At 42.6% G+C, this 26,477-nt stretch overlaps 1 protein-coding gene across 2 annotated transcripts in view; it reads left to right on the top strand.

Moving 5' to 3' along the window:
• Positions 1 to 26,477, top strand: part of EGFR (epidermal growth factor receptor) — a 158,535-nt gene that overhangs the window by 95,454 nt on the left and 36,604 nt on the right. For both annotated transcript variants that reach the window (XM_039549019.1, XM_039549018.1), the window contains exons 2-12: positions 14,099 to 14,250; positions 15,741 to 15,927; positions 16,577 to 16,711; positions 18,485 to 18,553; positions 20,750 to 20,868; positions 22,281 to 22,422; positions 23,106 to 23,222; positions 23,792 to 23,918; positions 24,017 to 24,090; positions 25,274 to 25,364; positions 26,102 to 26,301. In XM_039549019.1, coding sequence (XP_039404953.1) covers positions 14,099 to 14,250; positions 15,741 to 15,927; positions 16,577 to 16,711; positions 18,485 to 18,553; positions 20,750 to 20,868; positions 22,281 to 22,422; positions 23,106 to 23,222; positions 23,792 to 23,918; positions 24,017 to 24,090; positions 25,274 to 25,364; positions 26,102 to 26,301 — 1,413 coding nt within the window. The remainder of the gene's footprint in view (positions 1 to 14,098; positions 14,251 to 15,740; positions 15,928 to 16,576; positions 16,712 to 18,484; positions 18,554 to 20,749; positions 20,869 to 22,280; positions 22,423 to 23,105; positions 23,223 to 23,791; positions 23,919 to 24,016; positions 24,091 to 25,273; positions 25,365 to 26,101; positions 26,302 to 26,477) is intronic.

Here is a 26,477-nt window from a genome sequence, read left to right as displayed (position 1 = left end):
GTGCACTGACAGAGCTTTTTCCCACAAGGATAAACTGCTTTGCCATTTGTTGAGAGAGTTCAGTAAAGCATAGCGGAAACTTTCCATAGACAGTTTTGAGACTTTTAATGGAAACTGATTTTGGCAAAGCTCTGAAAGAACTCAGTAATTTTATTTATGAGATCCAAGAGCTAAAAAACACAAATGCCTTCTATTGGGCACTGTCTCGTAAAAGCAAACCTGGTGACAGCAGAGACATCCTGTAGCTATATAACAGAGTCAGATCAGAAGCTCGATTTTCCCATGGGTTTGCTTAACTCCTGTACCAGAACCTTTGGGGAGCTTGTAAGCTGAATGAGGCTGTAATGCATCTACCAGCAGCTGTTTTCTGTCCCTTCTAAGCACATCTTTCTTTTTTTTTTCCTTTTACCACTGTTATTTTTAATGCCATTTTGCATTATGCTTAAAAATGATGGTACTACTCCAAGGTACTGCAGCCCAGTGCAACTAAATGAAGTCATTTTGGACTGAGACAAGCTCTAAAAGTGCCCTCATGCAACACTGATATCAACACAGTAATGTTGCATTTGGGGCAAAGTGGGGGCTCTTGTTCCTTCATGGAGGCATAGTAAGGGTTGAAAACTTTACTTCTTAGTGGCAAAACTTCCATCTTTGTTTGAGCCTAGCTGATGGATCTTAAAGAGAGGATTTTCAGTAGCCCATGCTGATGACCACCTCCCACTGGCATGCTGTATGACTTACATGCCAAACTCCTATTCCTACTTTGGAAAATCTGTCTAAATCTTCTGAAGTTTTGTAATGCAGACCTTTAGCTCTAGTATTGAGAGCAGGCTTGTTCTGCCTTATTTTTCCAAGACTGGCCATGCAATCCAGTGTAGTACTACACAGTCTGACATTCAACACCACAAAGTTCATTTCCTAGCCCATGGAAGAAATAATTTTATTTGTTCACGATGAGTATTTGTTTCCAAGCTTTGGGAGGTGAAGATGAAGGCAACACAGAGCGGCTAACACACGAAGCTGCTAACACACAGAGCTGCTCTGTTGTTCTCTGGGGCTGGTAGCATTTCATCCCTTGCAGCAAGGCAGTTTACTGGGCTCACAAGAGCTGCTGCAGCTCCACCATGAAGTGACAGATAGTGACTGAAGACTGGCGAATGCATCAAAGGCAGCCAGCCAGACCTACAGCTTTAAAAACTTGGTAGGTGTCATTTTTCCCAGATAAGGTGGCTGTGGTTTTAGTAAGGCTTATCAGAAGATACTTCACAAGACAGGGAGCAGCTTTGCAGTGGAGTGAGAGAGTTGGCTCTGTGATGTGCCCATTTGCTCTGAAGGCGACCGTTTTGCCAGTTTGGAAACTTTCTGGGATGCAGTGGCCAAGGCCAGATCTTTCCAAAGTTAATGTCATTTTCTGGAAAGCAAAGTGTGGTTTTTTTGTTTGTTTTTTTTTTTTTCCCAGCTGCGGTACATAAATGTCTGCCTCACATAAATGCCTTTTTTTCCCTCATAATTTTAGTAGTCTGTAAAAGTCCTTGGAAGATTCAAGCATGCAAATTCTTGGAGTGATGGATCTCAGATCTTGACAGTGCTTGCCTCTAGTATCTTCTGAGGTTGCTACTCCACCAATCCTTCCTTTCATTGAATTTCCACCGAAGATACAGGCTAGAGAAAAATACGGCATCTCCAAGCAATGTACCAGAAATATGTTAGAATGTGATTTTAACTGTTTTTTTGTTCAAGGAGCTTCTTCCCACAAAACGGTGAAGTTAAGGAAGTGCAACAGTGGGTTTCTTAGACAGGTGCAGTTGTATTTTGGAAGATGTAAGGCATCCTAGCAGCACTGGAGTAACAAATGTATACATGGTGTATGCACTTGGCAGATGAGCAGGGCCAATTCTCCTGCAACACTGCTGAGATGGGCACAGCAGTAATGCTGGTGCTGGAGCTTGAACTGGGATGTTCCCAGCTCTGTTTCCCTTTGTTTTCTTCTAGGAAACAAAAAAATCCAGGAACCTGTGTACAGCAGCGAGTTTCCAAATTGTGATAGAGTAAAAGGTAAAAGCTGATTATTTCTAATCAGAGTGGAAAAAAAAATAAGGAAAAAAACCCCAAACCCAGTGGATTACAAAAATTCCTCCATTCATCAAAACACTTGAGTGCAATCTTTTGCAGAAGAAACATTGCAGGAGCAGAGGAGCAGATGGGAACAGGAGTGAGTGAGATCAGTTCTACAGTCAGGCTTCTCTGGTTTCCATGCATTTCACTCCAGTAGTAAAAAGTTTCTGGGTTTTTTTCCCCCCTCAAGACACTTTTGGCAAAGATAAGCACAGTCCAACCGTCTGCTACTGATAACATTTTCACATTCTGTGCTGGAGCTTAGGTTGTAGCTGATTTACCAGCTTTTTGTATACAAGGGGACATTTATTCCTCTCGTTCACTGAACTGATGGGGCAGTTTCTTTCTGGCAACTTTTTCTGCAGGGTGTGGAATGTGTTAAAGCAGGTTTGTGTCATTTAGGTAAGGGAGGATTTTCTTTTAATCCTTATCTGCGTGTCATCTTCTGGATTTTCATATTTGCATGTAAGGGGGTGTTGTGTTTGATAAAGCTGTGTGTTGTTTTTCCTGCCTCATTACTTAGAACTGGTCCTTGAGGAAGACCATCCCTCAAACACTGGGGACGAAGGAGTTGCAGAATCAAACTTAGCAGCTGCCGTCATCTTTATTATGGTTTTAAACTGTTCACAATTAAGCAGCCACTAATTCTGAGTATATATGAAATAATGACCTAAAAAGACACACAGGTCGATACAAGGCACAGCCTTTTGATAAATGTGGGGTTTTGTTCTTTTCAAGGAAGAAAGTTTCACTTACCCATTTCCAGTATTTCTTTTATTAGTATTTTCAAAGACAATAAAAATTTAAAAAAAAAACCACAAACAAAAAAACCTCAGATGTTTTTTCTCTGTGACCTGCACAAATGGACATTATGATCATAGAAGTCTGAAAGTGTTAGCGGAGCTTTATCCAGTGTTACATTATATTTCTGCAGTTCAGATTGCAGATTTTTGGGCTCCATATTAAGCCATGGAGCATTTCCTTTGTTGAAAAGGGTGAAAGGACATGAGGAAAGAACCGTGCAAATCATGAGATGGAGAGGGAACTTCTTCAGAGTTTGAACAGCATGAAACGTACTGTAATCATGCATTTCAAATACCTTTTATAGTTTTCAAACTTGTTTACATGTCTTCACAGAACCAAACCCTGGCATTAAATGACTGAGATTCCCTATTGCTAAATAAGACCAGCTCTAAAAGCAGTCCACTTGCTATAACATGCAACATTTATAGTAACAACGACTAAATTCAATGGTTTTTCTGCCCAGACTTTTGAAGATAAATTGTTCTTCATCTTCAAAACTTACCCAGGTGCTGTTAAATCATTTTGTGGCTTTTTAGCTGCGCTTTCAAAATGTAATTGTAGTTCTCCTCCTTCCAGAATAAAGGGTGGTAGAAAGTCTATTTATCTCATTTATTAAATTTCACACAGTTAAATTAAGCAAAATAAGAGCTTGATTCAGATCCCATTCGTTTCAATAGCAGTCTTTCCACTGAGTTTTAGTGAAGGTTTAAATGAAGATCAGAAGATGATCCTCATTTACATCTAATATGCTCCTCTGCTATTCCTTTTAAAGTTAAGTATTACTGGAGGCTCTTCAAACCCAGCAGCATGTATTAACTCGCTTGCTTGTCAACATGCACAAATATCCAAATTTTGTCTGGAAGCCCTAGAGTAAGTGTTAGCATTTATTCCCATGAATGCACAGTTGTTGGAAACAAACTTTTAAAGCTTTTTATCAGCTTGCATTTGTTCTTTGTAGTCAGTTGATAGGACATTTGCTACATTAGTAACTTAACAGTACCTTTTGTTGTTTGAAGCAGTAAATACTGTTTATCTTAGTCCTGTCTGCAGTTTTTGTCTTGTTTTAGTCTAGCTTGAGAAGGTGACCTCATTCTTAAGGGACAAGATGTCCCATAGGGAACTTTGGGGCATAGATCTTTCTGTAGCTTTCCAATTTGACTCCACAGGAGGCTGGAACTTGCTGCAGACCAGCCTGGGAGGAAGCGTCGGGACTGATGCAGCTACACAGGCCCAGAGGCTTGGTGCAGCATTCACCGTGGTTGCTGGCAGCATTTCCTGTGTCCTCAGCAGGCAGAACCATGCACAGAAGTAGATGGGGTTATCATGGAGGTGGGCATGTGTAGTTCAAGGCAGCAAATGAAACTTGTGTGGTTGCTGTTGTGTTTCAGCAGTTCTCCACATACATTGCAGCCTCTAGAGATGTCAGCCTGCTTATCTGGGAGAGCTACATATATATATATGTGTGTATGTGAAATCATATATTTATTGGTGAAAAAAAATTAGGATGTGTTGTATTTGTAATAGCAAGCTTTTAGTGTTCTACTTGGAATCATCTGTAAGTGGTTTCTCTTGTCCTTTTTGAGCCAGTGTGTGAGTGCTCACATTGAATTTACACCTCAGGGGATTCAGAAATACGTGCGTGAGCCCCACAGCTTATTTCAACATGAGACTTGATTTAATATAAGTAAAGAAAAACATATGACTTTTTCATTGGCAGGCACAAATTGAAATAAGCAATTGCAGTGTCTCAAGAAATCCTACATGCTAAAATGTTCACAGCATAGTTTAGTGCCTTTAGCTCTTGTTTCTCAAGTTAACTCGTTTTGAAACAATTTTAAACAATTCAGTGCTGATGTAACTAGCAACTGATCCCATATTTTCACGGCCACACATCTTCAGTTTCTTTTTATTGTGCTATAAAGTCCTGCTGCTTCATAGATGTTGCCAGAACAAACAACAATGAAGAATGTAGGGGTTTTAGACCATGGAACACAGGCTTATGTATCCATTGTCATCTATTTGTTTTCCCAAATAACTTGGTGGAGATCTTGAGATGGCACAGCCCTGCCAGACATGTGTCACCAGATTCAAGGTTTGGTGAGCCATGCCCATTGTTGGAGGTCTCTTGGCTGGTTGCTGCTGTGTTCTATGCAGACTTTTTACACCACTTGCAGCAACACAGTAATACAAACTTCACCACAGATGCCAGGAGGGCCATTTCATTTCTGTGAGCCATTTCCCAGGGCCTGAACCTTGCATGAATGGAGCTGTGTGACAGTCCTCCGCTCTGCCCAGCGGATGCACACAGCTTTTTTGCAATTAATACGGTAGCTATGCTGGTGCATGAAGGTGGAGGGCAGGATGACTGCAGCCTTGGACTTCTAGCCAGGGCCTGTGCTACCTGATAGACCCATCCTTGGGGAAAACAAACCACTGGAGCACACAGAGCCTGTGGGGACTGACACTGGAGTCTGTTGCCCCTTGCATGGTCTTGTTTGGGTACACACAGTACAGTGCAAGGCAAACTTCCCTTGGTCGGTATGTGGATTTCACGAAGCATGAGGATCACTGTTGTAAAACAAAGGCATGGGCAATGCTTTCTCTTGGAGGACCCAGAATAAATGGGATGGCAGAACTTCCGTCCAGCATAACCAATATACCACCAACTCTGCCTTTTCCCCACTCCTTAATTTCCCCCTCAGTGGTTCCCAAAGTCTTGTTCCTTTCCATAGCACTCAGTGCTGTTTCCCTGTGCTGTACACCACTTGGATGTCTAAGCTGCAGTTGGCATTTTGTCTTGAAGAGCCACATTTTGCCCTCTATAGCGTCCAGCTTCCTTTGCTCTGTTGTATGTAGGGAACAGTGAGACTAAAAATGGCAAGCTGGGGCATGAACTCACCACTTTTCCCATCCTGCTCTTAAGATACTCGTAGAGACAAGCTCATCACCCTGCTCCATTGGGCTCACATGGAGAAACTTCATGGGGGGACCTCAAAGTCCATGCTGATTTCAAATAGCACAGTCTGTATGGCTTGAATTTCTATGAAGATGGTTAAAAAGGGGGGGGAAGGTGCCTCTGTGGTTTTCTGCACAAAATTTGTAAAGTGTTGTGTCTAATATTTATAAACTATTCATTATTGTTGGTGTATTTATGTATGTGGATGTTTGCCTAGTGGTTGAAAGATATGAAGTTCCCTTATTCTTGGTTCTTCGTCACTAACAGATTATAGAAGCAACTCATTATTTAAGTTCACTGGTGATTGCATTTTCAACAGACCTGGCCTTTAACCTTGAGCAATAGCTCAAAACAGAAAGCCCCATGCAAGCTCTTAGTTACCTTTGTAGCAGCCTCTCCAGAGGGTGCCAGTGGGGAGAACAACCCAACAACAGCACCCCAGCTGCTGGTGAGGACATCTTGGGGAGCTTGACTTTCCAGACATCATTCTCAATAAATAGCCTGCAAGACTCAAGGCAAAATCCTGGTGCACTAGTCACTGGCCATGTGTCAGGGACATGGGCTCAAGTGTAGCTTGGAGAAGGGCTGAAGCCTGAGGGGAGCATCCTGGTAGCACTGGGAGTGGGAGGTGCCCCAGGTGGCACCTGCTTTGCAAGGAGAGGAGAGCCCTCTAGTGCAGAGGCCACCACCCTTGGGGCATGCCAGCACTGCCATGGATGAATGCCAGCGCCTGCCTCCCTTCCTTCAGCATTCTCCCACTGATGGACCCAGTGGATGCTGGTTTTTCTTTCATCAAGCAATGCACTGATCACCTCATATGATCCCCAAGTCCTTTTCAGAGCAATTGCATGCCGGCACCCCATTTTCTGTCTGTGTTCTGCAGTCTTTGATGTAACACCTTGCCTTTGGCTATAGCTCATGTAATGTTGTTCAGAGGGCTTATTTTCCTAAATTATACAAACCAGCCTGTGCAGGTCATCTGTCCCTCTTCGTTATTTAGAACTCCTGCAATGTTTGTGTCATCTGCAGGAATCCTCAGCAGTGGTTTGAAGTCTTCCTAGAGATCACTGACAGAAACATGTGAAGAAAACTGACCTAAATTCAGGTTTAGGTACCTCAGTACCTCACTGGAAATACCCTATCTCAAAATTCCCATCTATTATTCACCTTTGGAAATCAACTTTTCCCCAAACTGTAGAAAATTGCAAGGTGACGATTCCTGTTTCTTTGAAATTCTGCTGGTATTTACAGAAATTATTATGTGTATCAACCCCACAGTTTTATCCTAAGACATTCAGAGGGCAAAGCTTAAAGTCTGGGCTAGTCCATCCTGTACATGTACTTGCTCCAAATTTACACCGGCATCAGCAAGAGAGAAATTTAATCCCCCATCTAGTTCACATTGAAGCCAGTGGAAAGCCTGATTTCAGCACATCCTGGTCTGGCCTTAATCCCTGGAGGATTAATAAACATACATGCAGAATTAAATAATGGCAACAAAGAAGAAAAATAGAAATACTAGTAAATTATATTGGGGAGGAAAAAAAAGCACCCTGGGGAATTAATAAGGCTGAATCCCTTGTTGTCAGAAATACTGTGACTTTGGTAAGGTCTTCATTCAGGAGCCAGTTGATTTGTATGTGATTATTTGTTCTTTTGGGCAAAGGCACTCACCAGCAATCAGACCATCCAACTGCCAGGGTGCCTCCATCCCTTGCAATTCAGGATGCGACTTTTGACATTGAAGGGCAGGTCTCCACTCCTAACTGGAGTTAGGAAGGAAAACCTAAAAATACCTTTATCTGGAATAGTTGTTTTTGTCAAGTAAATAGGAATAAGAAACCATCTGGGAAAGCTTTCCCTCAAGGCATATTCTTTTTCTCCACTAGGGTGTTAGTTTTGGTAATTTTTACAATTACAGTTTCCATCTAAGTATTTGCAAGAGCTTTGTCATTGTTTTGGTCCCAGTGTGTCTAAAAGTTGGAATTAATCTCAGCAACTGCATTACTCTAAACCGCACTGTTTGAGCAAGAACTTACTACAGCCACATGAGGTTGTTTTTCACAGTGTTTTAAATTAAAGTATTTGGATATGTGCAAAAATCACTCTCTTCTGCAGAAGAATTTCCAGAGCCCAAATTTTGCTGTCATTAAGCTGAAACTGGACTGTTTAGGCATTGTATGGGTTTGCAAACACTGTTCTCAAGGGAAAACCTGTGCCAGCATCTGAGCACTCTTTGTGCTCCTCACCTGTTTCCTAGCTTTCCTTTTTATAACTTCCCATGGCACATTGCAGCAGATTTGTTTTTCTTTTTGTGTCACATGAACTTTCCTCCCTCTTGAAATTCTTACTCAGTGTGTCAAACAAACAATACTGAAATTTCTCCATCCCTTCTCTCTCTAGAGTTGAGGAACTTGTGAATATAAGAAATATTTCTATTTAACAAATTAATTACATAAAACATAATGTCACTTTATTATTCCAACGTCTGGTATTTCATACCCTGTTTTCTTTAGGGAAAGCATTACATGGTTCTTTCTCTTTATGATAGCTTAATCATGATGACAAATGTCCTGTCTGTTCTAGTACTTCATTATAAGCTTAAATATCATTATTTTGATCATTTGACAGCTAGTAAGCTGCACTTTGCTGGTTTCCACTGCAGGTTATGTGGATCCATTTGATAGCTGTAAGGGTATGCTTTGAAGCTGGTTAAAAAAATACCTCATATAGAGGACCTGCCCTTACAGCTGATGTGCATATTTATGCTTGAAGGACAAGCATCTTCCTTTAATTTCTGAGGCCCCATTAGATGAAGGTCAGTGGCAGACTTCATAAAGGGGAAACAGTTTTCCTCTCAGGGAAGATCATGGAGGTGCAGGGCATGGCCGGGATCCCCTCTGTGTTGTGCAGGAGTGACCCAGAGGATACAAGGGACAAGGGTTGGGATGGTGTGGTTGCCCATACAGACCCAAACTGAACAACATTTCCTGCAAAATTATTGCAGTTCACTTGGAAGATTTTTGTCCCCCACACTCTGGTAAAGGTATGTTGGGTGTGGGCACTGATGGTAGCACACCAAGTAGAATTATCTCCCCAGGCATTCAGTGGCAGCTTTGTATCCCAACCAAGCAGGTACTGCTCTTCCGTAAAGTACCTAAAAGCAATCAAAAGTAAAATTACTGCTAACAAGTGAGGAGAGAGGAGCATTTCTAAATGCACTGTCAGATTAAACAAACATCACTTATCTACAAGTTTTGTGTTACTGTCAGCAATGGCTAGAAAACATGCAAAAGAATATAAATTTATTATACTGGGACATATATAGTTATAAGTGACATATGAAGCATGGAAATGGACTTGCATATCTCTGAAATTGCCTTTGTGAGTTATTATTTTGATGTGTCTATCAGAGCTGCAGGGAGACTAACATAGGCTAAGCATGGATAGAAACAGAGGATGATTTGGGGATTGGTGATAATTTGGTTTCAAAGCATTCTCTGGGATTTTTCTCAAGTCTGGGGCAAATATGCGTGACAGGATTGAGACTTCAGTAATCGGAGATTTTCTGGGGGAAAATGAAAACAGATTTTACTTGTATCAATGCAATTGCTGCAGGGACCATTTTGTTTAATCTAAGCTTGTATGGATTTGGGAAAATACAGTCTCTTAGCCTTACAGCTGTATGAATGCCCTCTGTCTCCCCACCATCACTTGGGGAAAATGCCATTTAGGAAATGCTTTGGTTTCATGCTACTACTTCAGGCTGCACAGGAAAAAAGTGGCCAAGGAGCAAAGGGTTGCAGACTGAACCAGTTTGCATCACCTAGAAATAGTCCTGTAAGTCCAAGTTTGAGGCAGTGCAGGGGAGGAACAAGCATGTTTGTGGACACACAGAAGATTTTACTAGCCAGGACAGCCAACCCTGCACTTTTCATAAGCACTAAATTCAACGAGTTTGCATTTGTCAGTGTAGTGTGGCTCTTTCCTGAGCCCTTTGATTGCTCCTGCCTTGTACAGCACCTGACATTTGGGTCATTTCAGCAATATCTAAATTTTTGTTAGGCTGTCTGTTGAGGTAATGCTGCAACTGATTCAAGATCAACATCACTTTGGCATTTAGGAATTGCAGCATATTTGCTAAAATCTATATCACATAGAATTTAAATGCTTTTTGGTGGTAATCCCGTTATGCTGCCCCTCAGAATTCTGAGTTTCCCCATGTCACAGGAGTGGTGGCTGGGGCACTAAGGGTCCAGGAGATCACCCTGGCTGGGGTGGGAGAACCCTGCACTCCCAGCATGCAGCCCTGCTCTCATCACTGCCATAGACAGCAGCCTCTTGGGACATGCCCTCTGTGTCAAAACTTTCCAGACCGGTTGTGTTTTTATTATATTAACATCACAGATAAAAGCAAAGCTTTCATCTTTCAGGGATCAGCGCCTGCCCTGAGGTTCAGTTCTGGGTCTTGGTTTTTCTTCTGGTCAGGGATGTTCTCACCCTGAATGTTATACTCTCCTTTTTAGAACATACATTATGTGGTACATACTACCACAGCCTCCGGCAGTACCATGCAAGTGTCCATGCCCACCACTGACTCCTAAACCTGGATAGTGCTAGCTTTGCTACACATTGAAACAAAAGTATGTAATGAATGTATTATATGTGGCATCAGAATCTGTCCTTTAGAGGGCAAATAGACAGAGTTCAATAGAGGTTAAATCGTAATAAATTCCGTCCACTCAAGCATGCACATCCCACTTAAAACTCTGCGGAGCAAGGCGAGCACCTCATTGTCTGTGCTTTAGCCTCTGGCCAGAGTGGCACTGTGATACTATATACAGATAATTATAGCATGTATCTTTTCAGAACACAGTTTCCGTAAGCAAAGAAATTGCAGGAATTATATTATTCATCAGATACAAGCAGACCATTTTCTTTTCTTTTCAAATGTTCTAGTTGGAAAATTATTGTGTGACTTTGCCTGAGTTCAGTAATACTGCTGCAGGGATTTGGTTTGTTTTGTTTGGTTTGGGTTTTATTTGCTCAACATATACTGCTTATGACCCGGGTTCTCATTTGGTAAATACTGGTGTGATGAAGTTCGCCTTGTGGATGGACTTAGATCCCTTATATCTCTTTGCACAAACAGAAATTTGTGCATGAGGGAGAAAGCTCCACAGTGGTGTTCTGACTGATACTCTGACAGCCACATACTGTTGATTTCTGAGCAGAAGCAGCCCTTTTTCTTCCTCTCTCCAGATCTTAACATCTCATCTACAGCTACTGTTTACTGGATGGAGGATGTGATGAGGGGACCAGTGGTTTTGCATGTAGCTTAAGACATCTTTGGCAGAGAGCCATCAAAGTTCTCTCTACTCACAATACAGGGGGAAAAAGTAGCTCCTGGAGGGCCAAGCTGAAGCCTTTTTGGAGCTTGTTATGTCTGGGTTTCCCTCTGCAGCTTCACAAGCAGGAAGTCTCCTTCTCTTGGCTATTTGCTTCTGCCTCCTTGCTGTCCCCTGAGCTGTTTCCAATGCATGGGGCACCATGGTGAACCAAAACAGTGAGCTTTCCTGAGATAAAAATACCCCCTGTCCAATTATTTATTTATTGTCCTATGTTATTTGTAGCTTGGATCAACTCTTTGGCATGGTTTCCTGAGAGGTCCCATGGGAGAGGTAGAGGGGGAAGTGCAAGCGTAACCATGCCCTCTGACTGCTGCATCAGCCTTGACCTAATAAGCAATGAAAAAGTCTGTGTTTCTCAAGACGGCTGGCCCAAGTTCAGAGCTCCAACCCTTGTCCGATCCCAAGAGAAGCACATTCAAATGAGTGCAGTTTGTCTTAGGGGTTGATTCAGTGATCTGGGCTGTTCTGTTGTGTTGTCTGACCGGTGCCAAGCCACATAGGGTCGATCAAGGGCACAGGTGGCCAGGAGAGAAAACTTCTCCTTCCACCTGTCCTTTGGTTCAGGTGTAGCATAAACACTGCAGCTTTTGCATTGGGCCTGTCTTGAGTATCAGGGCAGGTCTTTGCTGGTAACCTCAGAGATGCAACAAGTGCATCAGGTCATTTGTGGACCCTGAAGACCATAGCAGGATGACTTACATGTTTTTATTTCTGAGAGCAGTCTAAACTGCACCTGCTTCTGCATCGTGTTAGAGTGCTTTCCAAAATCACACTGTTCTAAAGATCAGATATGAGATGCCTGAACTGCTCATCCAAGTTGAGGTTTTGAACAGTCTGAGAATCTGCTAATACTGATTTTAGCTTGGTTGTAGGAAAACATTGCTTAAAATTCAAGATGACCTCTGGGACAACTCCTTGACTTTTCCAGTCAGTTCAAAGCCTCTTCACCCCTGTCCCCAAAAACAACACATTTTCCAGGGCAGACTAGCCATGTGACAGGATTTCTAACTTTCAAAATGTGACCACTCTGAGGAATAAAAACCTACCAGTGACTCTGGCTGATAATTTGTGGTCCTTGTACTTGAAGCAGACAGCAAACAGAGATTTGAAGTATGAACACAATGCAACAGTTAAGATTGAAACTGAAACAGAAACTGGAACCGAAATTCCCACTTAGAATTTCTAATGCATATGTTAAGAAATTCAGAAATTCGAAGTCTATAAAAAGGGTCAAGCAGCTTAGATGATGTACTCACAGCCCCTGTTACAGTGTTCCCATTTACCAGCAGTTGCCACTCTGATTCCAAACACTATAATGTTTATATAATGTATGATGAGAAATAACTGAGGAATGTGAATGAATAGCCTTGCTTTAAACATGGTTCAGAGTATTTAATCTGTTATCACTGTAGCTCCTAATGCTGATGGTTACACTGAGAAGTACCATATGTTCAATGACTAGTTTTGATGATTGGAAAGTGTGTTTTTATGACTGCTATGAAGTTATTTTTCCTACTAAGAAAGCATCAGTTGTTCGGTAAATCTTCAACAGGTGGTGTCTTTTGTTACTAGAACTGAAACATATTTCCAGCTTTGTCAAGAGTCTTTGTTATTTGCTTTGCAGCACCCCAGTTTGTGATTGGTGCTTCTACAAATTATGGCTCTACAGAAGTATCATTTCATGTATTCATTTCTCCAAGTTAAAAGAATACAATTCTTTTGGTTATGGAAAGCTTTGTTCTGTTATGAAAAGCTGTGCAGTCAGGCTGGGGTTGCATTATACAATGAGATAACAGCCTCCTAACAGCTCCCACTGAAGAGCAAAGGTGAGCTGAAGGAGCCCCTGGAAGGGGGTATGAAGTTTTTCACCACATTGTCTTCTGTATCATTCTCCTTTGCTCTCTCTTTGCATAACTGAGAGACGTGTTCATCTGAGCTCTGTAGGGATAGCCCAGGGAATGACTGTATGAGTACAGAATTTTTGAGGGTTGTGTGTGGTGTTCTTTCTTCAGAGCAATTTTGCATTTTGCTCATTCATTGCCATCAAATACAATGGTGATAACTTCTTTCAGTTCCTCTAGATTTAATAAAGCAGAGTAATATAGTTTCAGGTGGGGACTAATTTTTGCGTTGTGCTGTTATAAATATTTGGAATCTCAGTGGTGCTCTGTGTGACACCTCTTCCTTCCCCACCAGGCAAAAATGGATTTGAGTGCCAAAGATGAATAAACCAGAAAATCTCCTGAATCGGTCATACTCCCAAAATGTCAGAGTTGCAAGAGATGTGTAAGCTCTGGAGGTTCAGTTAGACCTTAAAACCCGGATTTGTAGCTTAAGGAGTCCTTCAGGAAGCCCCCCTTCCTCCCTCTGAGCTTACAAAGAGACCCAATGTCCCTGAAAGTAATGTAAAATAGGTCCTCAGGGAAATCAGCTTTGGTGGTACCTGGCAGCATACCAGTTTCAGTAGTGTGTCAGTGGAACTGTATCAATGTCCTTTCCTCAGGAACTGAGTTATGTTTGTGATACAGAAAACTTAGCGCTACCTATGTACAAAAGCCTCATATTGAAGTTCTTCTGTAACAGAAAGTGATGGAGGGTTATTCCAGCTCTAAATTCTGGTACTTCTCTATCCCTGGGAAACACTGCATACTTCCTACACTATTGCCATTAGAGTCATGACAGATAATGTTCTTGTTTCTTATGAAGCTGATGCTTAACTTACTGTGGTGCCTTTAAAGATAAGTGAACAACAAGTTTTTGCCTTGTAGTTATTCTTCCTTTCCTTCATGGAGCTTTCTCCTTTCCTGCACAGTTTGTCAAGGGACAAATAACAAGCTGACCCAACTGGGACATGTGGAAGACCATTTCACCAGTCTGCAGAGGATGTACAACAATTGCGAGGTGGTACTCAGCAACCTGGAGATTACATACGTCGAGCACAATCGTGACCTCTCTTTCCTGAAGGTTAGTGTTTGTGGCCAATGGGGCCTTCTCTGCTACAACATATCCTACTCCATTTTTTAAGTGGAAAGGATCACCTACTGATAGAATTCTGTGGTGATCCAAAAACATAGCTAGCTAATGTCAGAGGAGTCACAGCTCACAGTCTAAGCATACCTCTAGGCTGCAGGATGCGCTCAACCCTACTATACAAATCAGGTACACTCAGAAATAGCTTTTCAAGCACTTGCCAACCTGTGCTGGGTGCCATGCAGATGGGTCTCTTCTTATTTATAATTAGAATTACATCCTGACCCGTTACCTCACTTCCCAGAGAGCAAAAGGCTTTGTGGTGCTGTTGGACAAAACAAAGCACAAAGCGAGTGGCAGATTTTGAAGTGTGGAGTCCTTTTCACTGCCCTCCAAACTGCGATCCCTTTCCCTGCCATGGTGGCAAGTGCCTCTCCAGCCTGAAGTGCTCACACCCTCAGCAGGCAGGCAAGTCCTGTGCAATAACTTCCCACATGGATTCTTGAAGTGATCATCAAGATAATCCCCTGTGGTTGACACATGGGTTACTCCCATCTCAACATTTGTTTTGTGCACAAGTGCATGAGCAATTACGGCAAGCTGAGGAGAGAATGGACAGAGGACGGATGTTAAAATGCAACTGCAGCATGGGGAGGAGCCATGGCTGACATGGACACCTCCAGGTTCTCCACCAGCAAGTAACGAGCAAGATCAAAAAATCTATGGTTTGAACATATGGGTTACAAATATGATGGTATGGCCATTCTTCTTTCCCAAACATAGCTTGACCATGAATCTCGGGGTTCTGAGGAATGTTACAAGTCTCTTGAAAATTCACTGGTAGTCTTCAAAGAGAAGGGAAATATCCTAAGTAGTACCCTGAAGGTTTTTCACTTGCGGTGATTTTTGTAGGGGATAGAAATGCATATATTTCACAGTGCAAGACAGGAATTAACCCACATGCAGGCAGAGTACTTCACTTGTGGTTTTGTCCTGTAAAGATATATATTATTTAAAAAGGAGAAGGTTGCCTAATCTCCCCCTCTGATGAGCAAGGGAAGGAGCACAGAAGAGAGAATGTAAAAGCCTGAATCAGATGGTGCATCTGTGCTGCCAGTTGTTGAAGGCTAGGCAAGTATTTATGGGAAGCATCACACTTAGTTACCATTTCATGCATGCTTGCCCTTTTCTCCTGCATCCCCTAGTCGGCCCCACTTATTCTTGCTTGGGGACAGAACAGGGGTATGCTGGACCTTTGGAATGACCCCCTGGTAGCTGCTCAAAGGGTGAGTTTATACATGCTTAACCAGCAAAGTTTTTCACGTAGTCCCTTTTTGTTCTTAGATTTATTTATTTTTAATGAGATTAAGTGGTCTGTCATTCCTTAAAATTGAAAGATGGTGGATTGGAGGAATGGGAGGAGGAAAGTGGTTATTGAAGAGTACTATGGATTAAGCACCTTGTTTCTTCTGTTGTTCTCTCAGACGATACAGGAGGTTGCAGGCTACGTGCTCATTGCACTTAACATGGTGGATGTCATTCCCCTGGAAAACCTCCAGATCATCCGAGGCAATGTGCTATATGACAACTCTTACGCCCTGGCAGTTTTATCCAACTACCACATGAATAAAACCCAGGGACTCCGACAGCTGCCAATGAAGCGGCTTTCAGGTGAGACACGGGCAAGTGGTGGAGGCACCTCTAAAGCCAACTTCAACTGCTATCTTACTGGTGTCAAGATCTGATTGGAGATTGCCTCTCAAGGTCATATGCCATCAAACCCTGCTTTAAAAGCAAGGATCTAATTGCTTTCCTGCTAGCCAGTCTCTTCAAAAGACAAAGAAAATTCATCAAGATTCATTTTTGTTCCTGAAACTGGCAAAGAAGTATCCATTTGTTATTTTGTATTATTTGATTTCAGTGCATACATATCAATATTTTCTGTTAGATCCCTGTGGGAACTGGTGATATGTGTGTTGGTGTCTCTCACAGTCTCTGGCTATGCACACCAGCAGTGCCATCTCTGCTGAGCGCCGTGGGCCCTAGAGGTGGCACCAGGCAGAAGGCTACACGTAGTGGCATCTTTGTGGCATCCAAGAACAACCAACTCTCCAGGACCCATCAGTCTGATCCTGGTGTTAGTTACACCATCAGAAGTGCTGATGCCATGCAGGTTGTTCTTTTCTGTCAGTGTCATGTGTCTGAGGTGGAGAAAGATGTGACTGATTTCTCTTTCTTTAGATCGGAGACGTTTTGGGGATGTCTCTGGAGCAAATTAGGGATTTGCTTCACTTACTAATTTTTTTGGCTTCTGTAACAGAAATTCTCAATGGAGGTGTTAAAATCAGCAACAACCCCAAACTGTGCAACATGGACACTGTTCTTTGGAATGACATCATCGACACAAGCAAGAAGCCTCCCACCGTGCTTGAATTTGCAAGCAACCTGTCTTCTTGTGAGTATTAACCTACCGGAAGTGCTATGTTTCCCCTTCCATTGCAGAGAGTAAAATGAACATCCCACCTTTAATCTGCACTGGGTTCCTGGTCCAACAATTTCTAATGAACCAACCACCAACCCCTGTTCCAAGAGAAGTGCTTTCATTTCTGCACCACTGGCCTAAGATAGAATTTTTCATGATGGTTAGGTTCATAACTCATAGCTCAGCAAAGTTCTTGGGAATGTTTCTGTTGGTTTAAGACAGTACCCTGCATATGTGCTCTTCAAAGACAGTTCAGAAAAATGTGCATTCATTTGCTTTCCAGCAATCTTCTGTTTACAATGTAAGGCTCTGGTCTAGAAAACCCATTTGGGTACCTTCATGGAGTTACTTGAAACCTTTTTAGAGCTAAGACCAAAGATGAGTGCCATAAAATTTTCCTGTTTTGGGCTGCACAGATTACACTGGCAAAAGTGACAATAAACAGGTAGATAAGTCTGATGCATCAGATCAACAGGGAGATGAGGGGATATTTAAAAGTTTGTATAGCATATGCTTGGAGTGGGCTTAAGCTAATCCTTCAGCCTTATGGGTCCCTCGTAAAATCCCCAGTCATTTCGCAGAAGAGAGGGTTTATTTTCATTTCTGAGCATTTCATTTCTGGCACTATAAATTGGCAGGAAAACATATTTTCTTTATCTTCCTCCAGTTGCATAATTGTCTGAGAGGTAATAGACAACTTCTGTGTTGACTTATTTTTCTACGGAGCCCTGGCATAATCAAGGAGTTGCAAACTATGCATGTCAGCACAGGAGGTTTGGCTCTGAGCACCACAGAAATGTTAACCTATAACTTTTCAACTTTAAAAAAAAAAAAAAGTTCTTTGGTCCCACACCAAATCAATCAACTCTTGGACAAGTATTGTCATTTGTTCAGCTATTTGATGGCTGATGGGGGGAAGGAGAATCACATGTTGTTAGTGGGAAGAAGCCCTCTAGTAGGAAATGCCTTTTAAATGTAGTGAATTCCACATTAATCTGCTAAGACAGCCTTTTATGGCTTTAATAATGATCCCCTACTCTAAAATAAGTTGTTTCTCTGGGACTTTGCTTGTCATTAAGAGAAAGAAGAAGAAGAAAGAAGAGAGTAAGGAGGGAGGGATGGGAAAGAACCCAGCACTGAACCCTCAAGGTCAGGCAAGGTGTCCATCCATCTTGCCTACCTCTCCATCAGTTGTCCATCTGCACCATAGTCCTACATCAGGGAGTATTTTTGGCAGAGGTTGGGAGGAGGGTACGAAGCAGACAAGTCAAATTACTTTGTGGTCAGAGTAGCTGGCAGTTGCCTGTGAATCCAGTTGGATTTGTTTCTTTTTAGAACTGCGTTGTTCAGAAACACTGATTTACATGTGGCCTGTAGTGAGCAGCTGGCACATGCCTGACTGCAAGCCAGTGATGACTTGCCATTGCATGAAAACCCCAGCAGAAGGGCCAGCCGGGCAGTAGCTGAGATTCCTGTTCCTGGGAAAAATATGCCTCTTTCGTAAGCTAGACTGGCTGGGTATTGTGCTTGCTTGGTCAAAGGTGTGGAGGTGGAAAACTGCACGTAGGAAAGCAGAGGTGAACAAAGGATAAGGAATTAAGCTCTCAAAATTTTTGAGCACTGTTACATTGGTGCTTCCTACCCTGGTTTATCAAGGAGGAAATCTCAAGTCATTGTTTTCTGTTGTTTATGGTATATTGTTGTTTTCTTTGTTTACAGAATATTATACTCTGTCTTGTGTCTTAGGTCCCAAATGCCATCAGAACTGCACAGAAGACTATTGCTGGGGTCCTGGTGAACAAAACTGCCAGAAATGTAAGCCTGCAGATTAGTTAAGAAATAGCTTGTGTGCTCTAACATAGAAACTACATTTCTGTCTACTGAAAAACTAACCATAATTATGCAGGTAGGATGCTTGCCTGATACTAAGAGAGCGGCAGAAACATCCATTTGTAAGTGCTTGAGATTTTGCAAGGGTTTATTTTTCCTAAAGTATAGGTTGAGGAGGAACACCATGTCAATTTGTTTCACTGCTTCATCATTTAGTTTAAAATGTGGGGAAATACACCGGGTTTTGTTTTGTGAAAAGTTCAGTGGAAAAACTGCTGATCTAGACATAATGCAAATGGAAGCAACATCCTACATTCAGTTTTCCATTGCAAATTGTCACCTGAACCTAAGCTTTTTGCCTGCAAATATCGAGCCAAATTTGTATGACTTACAGCTTGAGGAAAGAGGAGCATATACCTTTTCTGTCTTCATTTAGCATAAGCTTCAGTTTTTGTCAGTTGGCTCTGCAGTTTGGCTCTCAGGGTGGACAGTGGCTGTGCGTACAAAGCCTTTCCTGGGTTGGTTCCTGCAGCTGAGGCTGCACAGCTGTCCCAGGACCTTGCGAAACCTCAGGTCTCAGCCCTGCAAGCTTCCAGCATTTACAAACCCTCACTGGAATCAGGAGGTTGACGAGTGCATAAAACAAAATCTTCTGCAGGCTCTTGCTTGCCTCTCCAGGCATTTGAGAATCTGGCCAATTGAAAATGTATCCCACATTTCCATACATGGGAAAGTTTGGGGGATACATCTCTTTCTCCTGAAAATGAGCATGGGATATTCTATATGAAGTAAAAATGTTTGATGTAATATATGTTTCCAGCAGGAAACTCTAGTCAATAGTTATCAAAGTGATGAGGTGCTTTATTCCCCTGCTAATTCTTACGAAAAAAATTGTATCAAAATGCTCTTCATGTAGAACAATGTGCCTTTTATTCCCCTGTTTCTAGTTGAATGGAGAAGTTGCTATCAGAGAAGCTAATACGTACTGTGGAAATAATCTGTTTCCTTGAAAATATACTACCTTGCCTACAGGCCTACAATAAAAATAAAATAATACAGTTTGGATACTGAATTGTGTAGTGGAAAAAGGATATATGATTTTAAAAAATCACTGTTACATACCCTGTAGCAGTCTATTTTTTCAAATAATTTTCTGTTAATTAACAACCATGGTTTTCAGACTTAACAGGAATTCCTGATAATATTGTAACTCATTTGTGCCAACTGTGAAGTTGATATCAGTTAGCACAGTGCACAGCTGAAATGGTTAGGGTGCTGTAATGAAGCAGAGTAGCCATCAGGTTCTTCTGGCACCTTATGCCAGGCTCTGTGATCAGTAAATATTTTTTTAGAGAACAAACATTTTGGGTCTCTGGTACAAAAACATGCTAGCCATTCATTTCTGGAGTTTTTTTAAATTGTTCTGATTATCCTTTTCTCTGCTTTGATGTTCAAATGGAGAAGATTTCCCAATTCTCAACAAAATGTTGCAGGCAGTTTTTGCTTCCCTGCAAAAAGCTGGACCAGGCCCAGTTCTTCCTTCGGGTTGTTGCACTGGTGCAAACCCTGAGGGAGTTGTTTAATGAAGATAAAATTTGGCCAAGGATTTGAACGTTAAAGAAATGTAATTCAATGTGCATATGAAATCTGCTTGTTGAGTGAGTCTCCCTTCTCTCTGCAAATTTCAGAAATATTTTAGTGCATTAAAGGGACATTTTACAGCACCACACCAACAATGTACAGTTTCCAGTTATAGTACAGAGTCCTGGAAGTTCTGTCACGTTGTTTTTCCCAATGTTAGCACCAATAATAGTAAATTTTCTCAATGAAATGGAGACAGATTCTACCCTGTTGCCCAGCTATAAGATGCAATGACTCCACAGAGTTTTACTTGGTCTTTGATGAAACAGGGTTGTTCTTTCTAAGCAGGACATATTTCCTAGCTGGGATCAGAGTTCTTAGCACCTCATAAGAGCCAAGATAATTACAGGCTGAACATGACCCCTTCTTACCACCACCCACACTCGCTCTCACCCCTCCCAAACTTTGGCCTTAAATGAGGACAGAATGTCCCATGAGGAAAATCTAGCACAGAACCTGCACCAGACCCTTTCTCCGTATTTCTTGATCTCATTGCAGCAAGTACAGCTGATGCTTTTCATTTTTTCTTGTCTCTTCCAGTAACAAAAGTCATCTGTGCTCAGCAGTGCTCTGGCCGGTGCAGGGGAAAGGTGCCCAGCGACTGCTGCCATAACCAGTGTGCTGCAGGGTGCACGGGGCCTCGGGAGAGTGACTGCCTGGTAATGATGCTACACCACCACCATAATGGCTTCAATCCCTGACACGGCGAGCAGGGCTTTCAGCTGCATGTCCTCTAGCCTTCGTCAGCCCCAGAAGGCCTCCTGGGAGATGCTGACCTGGAGGGTGCTCCAGGGCTTCCCTGCATGGGTGTTTGGTAGGAGGGAAGATGACATGAACTTCACAGCACCCTTAGCTGGTCTTTGCTGACTCTGCCCAAGGACCTTCCTAGTGTATTCCAAACCAGTGTTAGTGCCTTTGATTGCCCAGTGAGTTCAATGTTGTTGCAGAGCATCTAAGTGCTTTCTTTAGGCAACATCCCTACATGAGCAGGTCCATGAGCCCACAGCTGCCCCCACAGTGCAGCAGTTTTCCAGGCCAGCACAGCTTTGCCTTGTGCTCCTTAGCACTAGTCAGTAATAATCTTGGTTTACTAAAGCAAGAACTTGTAAGGGGAATAAGATAAGATTCATTTTTTTGCATTTCATTGCACTTCAGGCATGAAGTCCAGGTTTGTCTTTCTGCTTTTGACTTGCCGCAAAAAGCACTGCTTTTGGGGAACCCTGGGGCAGTGAAGAGAGAAGAAACAAATGGAGTTTCTTTAGGGAATAAAAGTCCCATTGCTTTTCCACAAGAGTTTCAGGGATTTGGTGCATGCTGTGGTTTTAACTCTTCCTCATGTCTGCACTACACTTCATTATGTATTAAGTGGCATCTGAGTAATCAACATAGAAATCTTCCAACCTGGATTTTATTGTTGTTACCTCTATTCCTGGTTTCTTTCAAAGATGGCTGTGATGCCCTTACTGGCTCACAAAGACAGTTACTCTCTCTCATCTGGAAAGCCAGGGGAGAAGAAAGGGAAAAAGAGAGTCATTATTAATTTAATGCAGATTTAGATTGGAAGAACCAACTTGCCCTTCATAAATGCCTGCTAAATTGTTCATTACCTGCAGCCAAATATAATGGCTTCAGTTTAATATTTAGCCAGAAAAGTCAGTAATTGGCAGGAAAGGACTTGATTTGATTTAGGTTATTAAAAAATGGCCAAGAAAAGTACAGTTTGTCTTGATCTGGTTGCTGCTTGTAGGGAAAATTTTTCTGTCTAAGGCATGCAGATTTGCTCCTGTTCCCACGTGAATCCCAGCAGCTCTCCACCGGAGTGCCAAGGTTTCTTGTTAAGAAAAAGAAAAGCTCATGGTGTGTTTTTAAAAAAAATTAAACTCCATTGCCCCACCTGAAGCAACCTTTCACCTTCAAAGCCTGAAAGACCATCCCTGTAGCCACTTGGGGTTTCCATTAGAGCTAAGCAGGAAGCAGATGAGGCCATCGGAGTGTTTTAAAGACCTAATGTAAAGTCACTCTCACATTTTAAGGAGAAGGCAGTTTAATGGGTGCTGTTGTTCAATGACAGGCATGCCGCAAGTTTCGGGATGATGCTACTTGCAAGGATACATGTCCCCCCTTGGTCCTGTATAACCCCACCACTTACCAGATGGATGTGAACCCTGAAGGAAAATACAGCTTTGGAGCCACTTGTGTGAAGGAATGTCCACGTAAGTTCATTTCAGGTTGCAGCCCCAGAGGAGGTGGGGGGTTGGAGAAAAGTGGGAAGAGTCCTGTGTCATCCCTCTGTGTTGTGGCCAGGTGAAAGAGCACTTGTTCTCTTTGGCTTCTGTGGGAACTGAGAACAGGTCACAAAGTGGGCCTCTTTAGTCTGCATCCATCACCTTGTGTGATTTTAATCTTTGCATTTTGACTTCTGAAAATTTTTCTCTTGGTGAAGAGAAAGGCATCTTCTAAAAACCATTAGAACAATGGCTATATGGGATCAATCCTATGGATTACCAAAGCATTATCAACTCTTAACTGGTTCTTAAGTAGGACTGTTAAAAGTAATTGGTTTTAACACTCCCTCTCAAGGCCTGTGATCATTGTTTTCTCTACAGATGCTTGCTTTTCCTTTCTTGATGTTTCATTTCTGTATTTTTGTAATCCATCAAGCTTGAATGTTGTGTTATCCTTCTGTGACCACTCCCCTCTCTGTAAAATGGTGATAGTGCTGTATGTCAATCTATCTTCAAATTATGTTTGTGACTACTCGTAGTTAATGCCTGTACTTTCCTGAGTGTGCCAAAAGCTCGAACCCCCTTTTCCTTAAGAGTATTGAAGTGCTTGTCTGGCCCCCAAAGCATCCCTCTTGTATTTCAGTCACCTTTGCATCCTTTTTTTTTTCCAGACAACTATGTGGTGACAGACCACGGCTCCTGTGTTCGCTCATGCAATGCTGATACTTACGAAGTGGAAGAAAACGGTGTTCGGAAGTGTAAAAAGTGTGATGGGCTGTGCAGCAAAGGTATAAAAAGCATAGAATAAACCAGTAAGGCTTTGAGATGGTTGAGAGCTTACTAGAAAAAGTGCAGGGAGTTCTGATCTTAGTTCTGATCTTAGTTAAGTGCAAATTCAATATAAATCGGATCCAGTGATATTTTGGAGATATGACAAGTGGTTTGAGCAGGAAACATGGCTGTGGAGCATGCTCTCTAGATGGGGTACACCACAAGTACAGTAGATAAACTGTGTGTTGTGTGCATGTATATCTTGCACGTCAGCCTTCTCCATTTGCCCTTGCTGGTGTCTCATCAATGGGAATGGAAATGGGACAGGGAGAGGAGGGAATATGCCAGAGCCTGTGTGCAGACATGCTCAGACCAGAGCTGCACAGCTGGGCAAGCAGGAAGCAGTTATCCTGTGGCACCTTCTGAAAAGCAAAAATAGGCAAAAGATCTATGAAACTCACCTTAGAGTGGTAGGTTTGATGTTAGGGAATGCTTTCTGAACTCATGGCACTTCCATGTTTCTACCCTTCCACGAGACTGGGCTTCACTTTTGTCCCCCCTAACTTTTATATCTCTCCTTTAACAGTATGCAATGGCATTGGAATAGGTGACCTTAAAGGGATCCTCTCTATAAATGCCACAAATATCGACTCCTTTAAAAACTGTACCAAGATCAACGGGGACGTCAGCATTCTCCCAGTTGCATTTCTAGGGTGAGTTACCTGCTGGCCATTAAGCACTGAAAGAGAAGGGCTAGAGAAAATCCAGGCTAAGCTGTTCTTTTCCCAATTTCTCATTCTGTTTGTTTCAGTGATGCCTTCACGAAGACCCTACCTTTGGACCCCAAGAAGTTGGAGGTCTTCAAAACAGTCAAAGAAATATCAGGTTAGCAGTGAGTTTTAAGCTGAGGTATTTTTTGACTGATACTGCCAAAAACACAAAGGAGGAAGGAAATTTTTTAAGCACATGAAGAGAAGTGCATGCAGAGTGTTTCTTGTCTCTGAGCTACCAAGGGTCACTCCTAACCAAGGTGGTCAGCAGCACCTTGCCAGCATTACGCCCACATAACCCGTACTGGTCTTCCATCCAAGGTGTGTGGTTTGGCCAGAACATCCCTTCTGCTGAACCGTCCGCCCTAGAGAAGAGTAAAAGCAGTGGAGATCCTCAGCCACCCAAGAAGCATGTGGTGATGCAGAGGCGTGCCACTCCGGCTAAAAAAAGCCAAGTGTGTTTCTATTTGTGGGAAACCTTTCAGCAGCTCCTTAGGGAAGCGTGCTCAGTGGCTTGCGTCATCCTTACGGAGACACCCTCTCCAGCCTGAAGAGCTCTTCCTTGGGGTGAACGTGTCTCCATTAGCACAAAGCAGCCAGTGGAGCACTCAGCCACTGTCTTGCACCAAGTATCAATTAAAAGTAATTGTGCTCAGCCCATTATGAAATGAATGTAACATCAGGGCTGGGTCTACAGACATGACTCCAGTTCTCCTTTTCTTTCTCTCTCACCTTTGTGGTTCCCTTCAGGGTAGCAATGACTAATTGCAGAGCTTCATACAGCAGCCTGCAATTTCCAAATTTTCCCCTTCCTCCCGAACACCTCAGCTGAGTGGGGAATTCTGCTTGCCTCAGCAAAACCACTACAAGTAGCTATTCTCCTCTGTTCCTGCTTTTCAGTTTTCCTCTTCCCTGAGGTCAGCTGAAAAATGGGATAGTGCTGCCTTTCTCCCACAGGCCCAGAGCCTGCAGCCCCTCAGCCAGGGTATCTACTGGCAAGAGCCGTCATTGCTGGTGACTCTGTGTGGCAGGATGTGTGGCTCACCGACACACTCTGTTACGTTCCTAAGCCCTTGTGGTGGGCTGAGAAGTAAACTGTTTATAAAACTAGATTTAGAAATACCTCCTTGCTCCCTAAAATGTCATGGTAGACTTTGAGATCCTTCAGATAAGCACAGGGAAAGCACAAGCGCCTTCTCCTGGTGCAGGATTTGCTACAGGAGAAGGTTCTGCTGTCAGTACTAATGGTGAGTTTATTTCCATTATGATTATTTTTTAATCTTCTTTTCCTCTTTCAGGATTTTTGTTGATTCAAGCCTGGCCTGAGAATGCTACTGATCTCTATGCTTTCGAAAATCTGGAGATTATACGAGGCAGAACAAAGCAACAGTAAGTAAATCATGTGCCACAGCGACTCTAAGAGAAACGCTGTTTCGAGCTGCTCTTGTCTGAGCACACCAACGTTGCAGGCAGTGTGAGACTCATGTGTCCCAAAACTGATGCATAATGGGGCAAACCCTGCAAGGAGTAGAGCACCATCTCTGTAGTGTAGATAATGTGCCCTGGGAGTAAAGACCCTCACCTCTGTGCCATGTGTGGAGGGCAGCCTTGAACCTGCTTTCAGGACCCATCCTGGAAGCACGAGCAGGACAGAAAGTGCTCTTTACAATCTGGGGTAAGTTACAATGTGATCAGAAGCACAGTGGGATTTGAGGTAGCTGAGCAGTCATGGATGGAGGCTGCCAAGCAGTGCAGACAGCAGCAATGTTTCCAGTGCCCTCCTAGGCTTGCCCCAAGAGGAAGAATGACTTGGTGGACAAGCACAAAATAATAGCTGCTTTACCTGAAACCATTGTTCCACATCATTTACTTGTCAGAACGTGTGTGTCCTGCCAGCTTTAGCTTAAAAAACCCTTGCAAAACCAGATTTGAGTATTGCAGTTGTTACATAATAGGCATTTCATGTATGAGGCATTAAGTTTAGAGGGCTGAGCAGAATCTTGCTTGAAGAAAATGCAGTTCACAGCAACACACATTTGACAACTAAAAGAAAAACATGCTGAGTAAACCCCTCTTACTAATTACCTTTCTTGCATGTTTTTTCTATTTGTCCATCTCCATTTTAGTGGCCAGTATTCCCTCGCCGTTGTTAACTTGAAAATACAGTCCTTAGGGCTGCGCTCCCTCAAGGAAATAAGTGATGGAGATGTTGCCATTATGAGGAACAAGAACCTCTGCTATGCTGACACCATGGACTGGCACAGCCTGTTTGCAACTGAGAGCCAGAAAACAAAGATTTTGCAGAATAGAAATAAAAATGAGTGTGGTAAGTCAGGGCTGTATTCCTGCTCCCCACCAAAACTCATGCTGAAATGCAAGAATAAGCTTTCCATAATTCAAGCAAGGCTTTTTTCTCCCTGTTCCTCTGGCTGCAAAATTCATCAGTGATACTGCTTTAATGAAGGTGGTAAGGGAAGAGTGGGATTTTCTTTTCTTCCCTCC

Source organism: Corvus cornix, chromosome 2, assembly GCF_000738735.6.
Source record: "Corvus cornix cornix isolate S_Up_H32 chromosome 2, ASM73873v5, whole genome shotgun sequence".
Lineage (NCBI taxonomy): Eukaryota > Metazoa > Chordata > Aves > Passeriformes > Corvidae > Corvus > Corvus cornix.
This window is presented reverse-complemented; position numbering and strand designations above follow the sequence as displayed.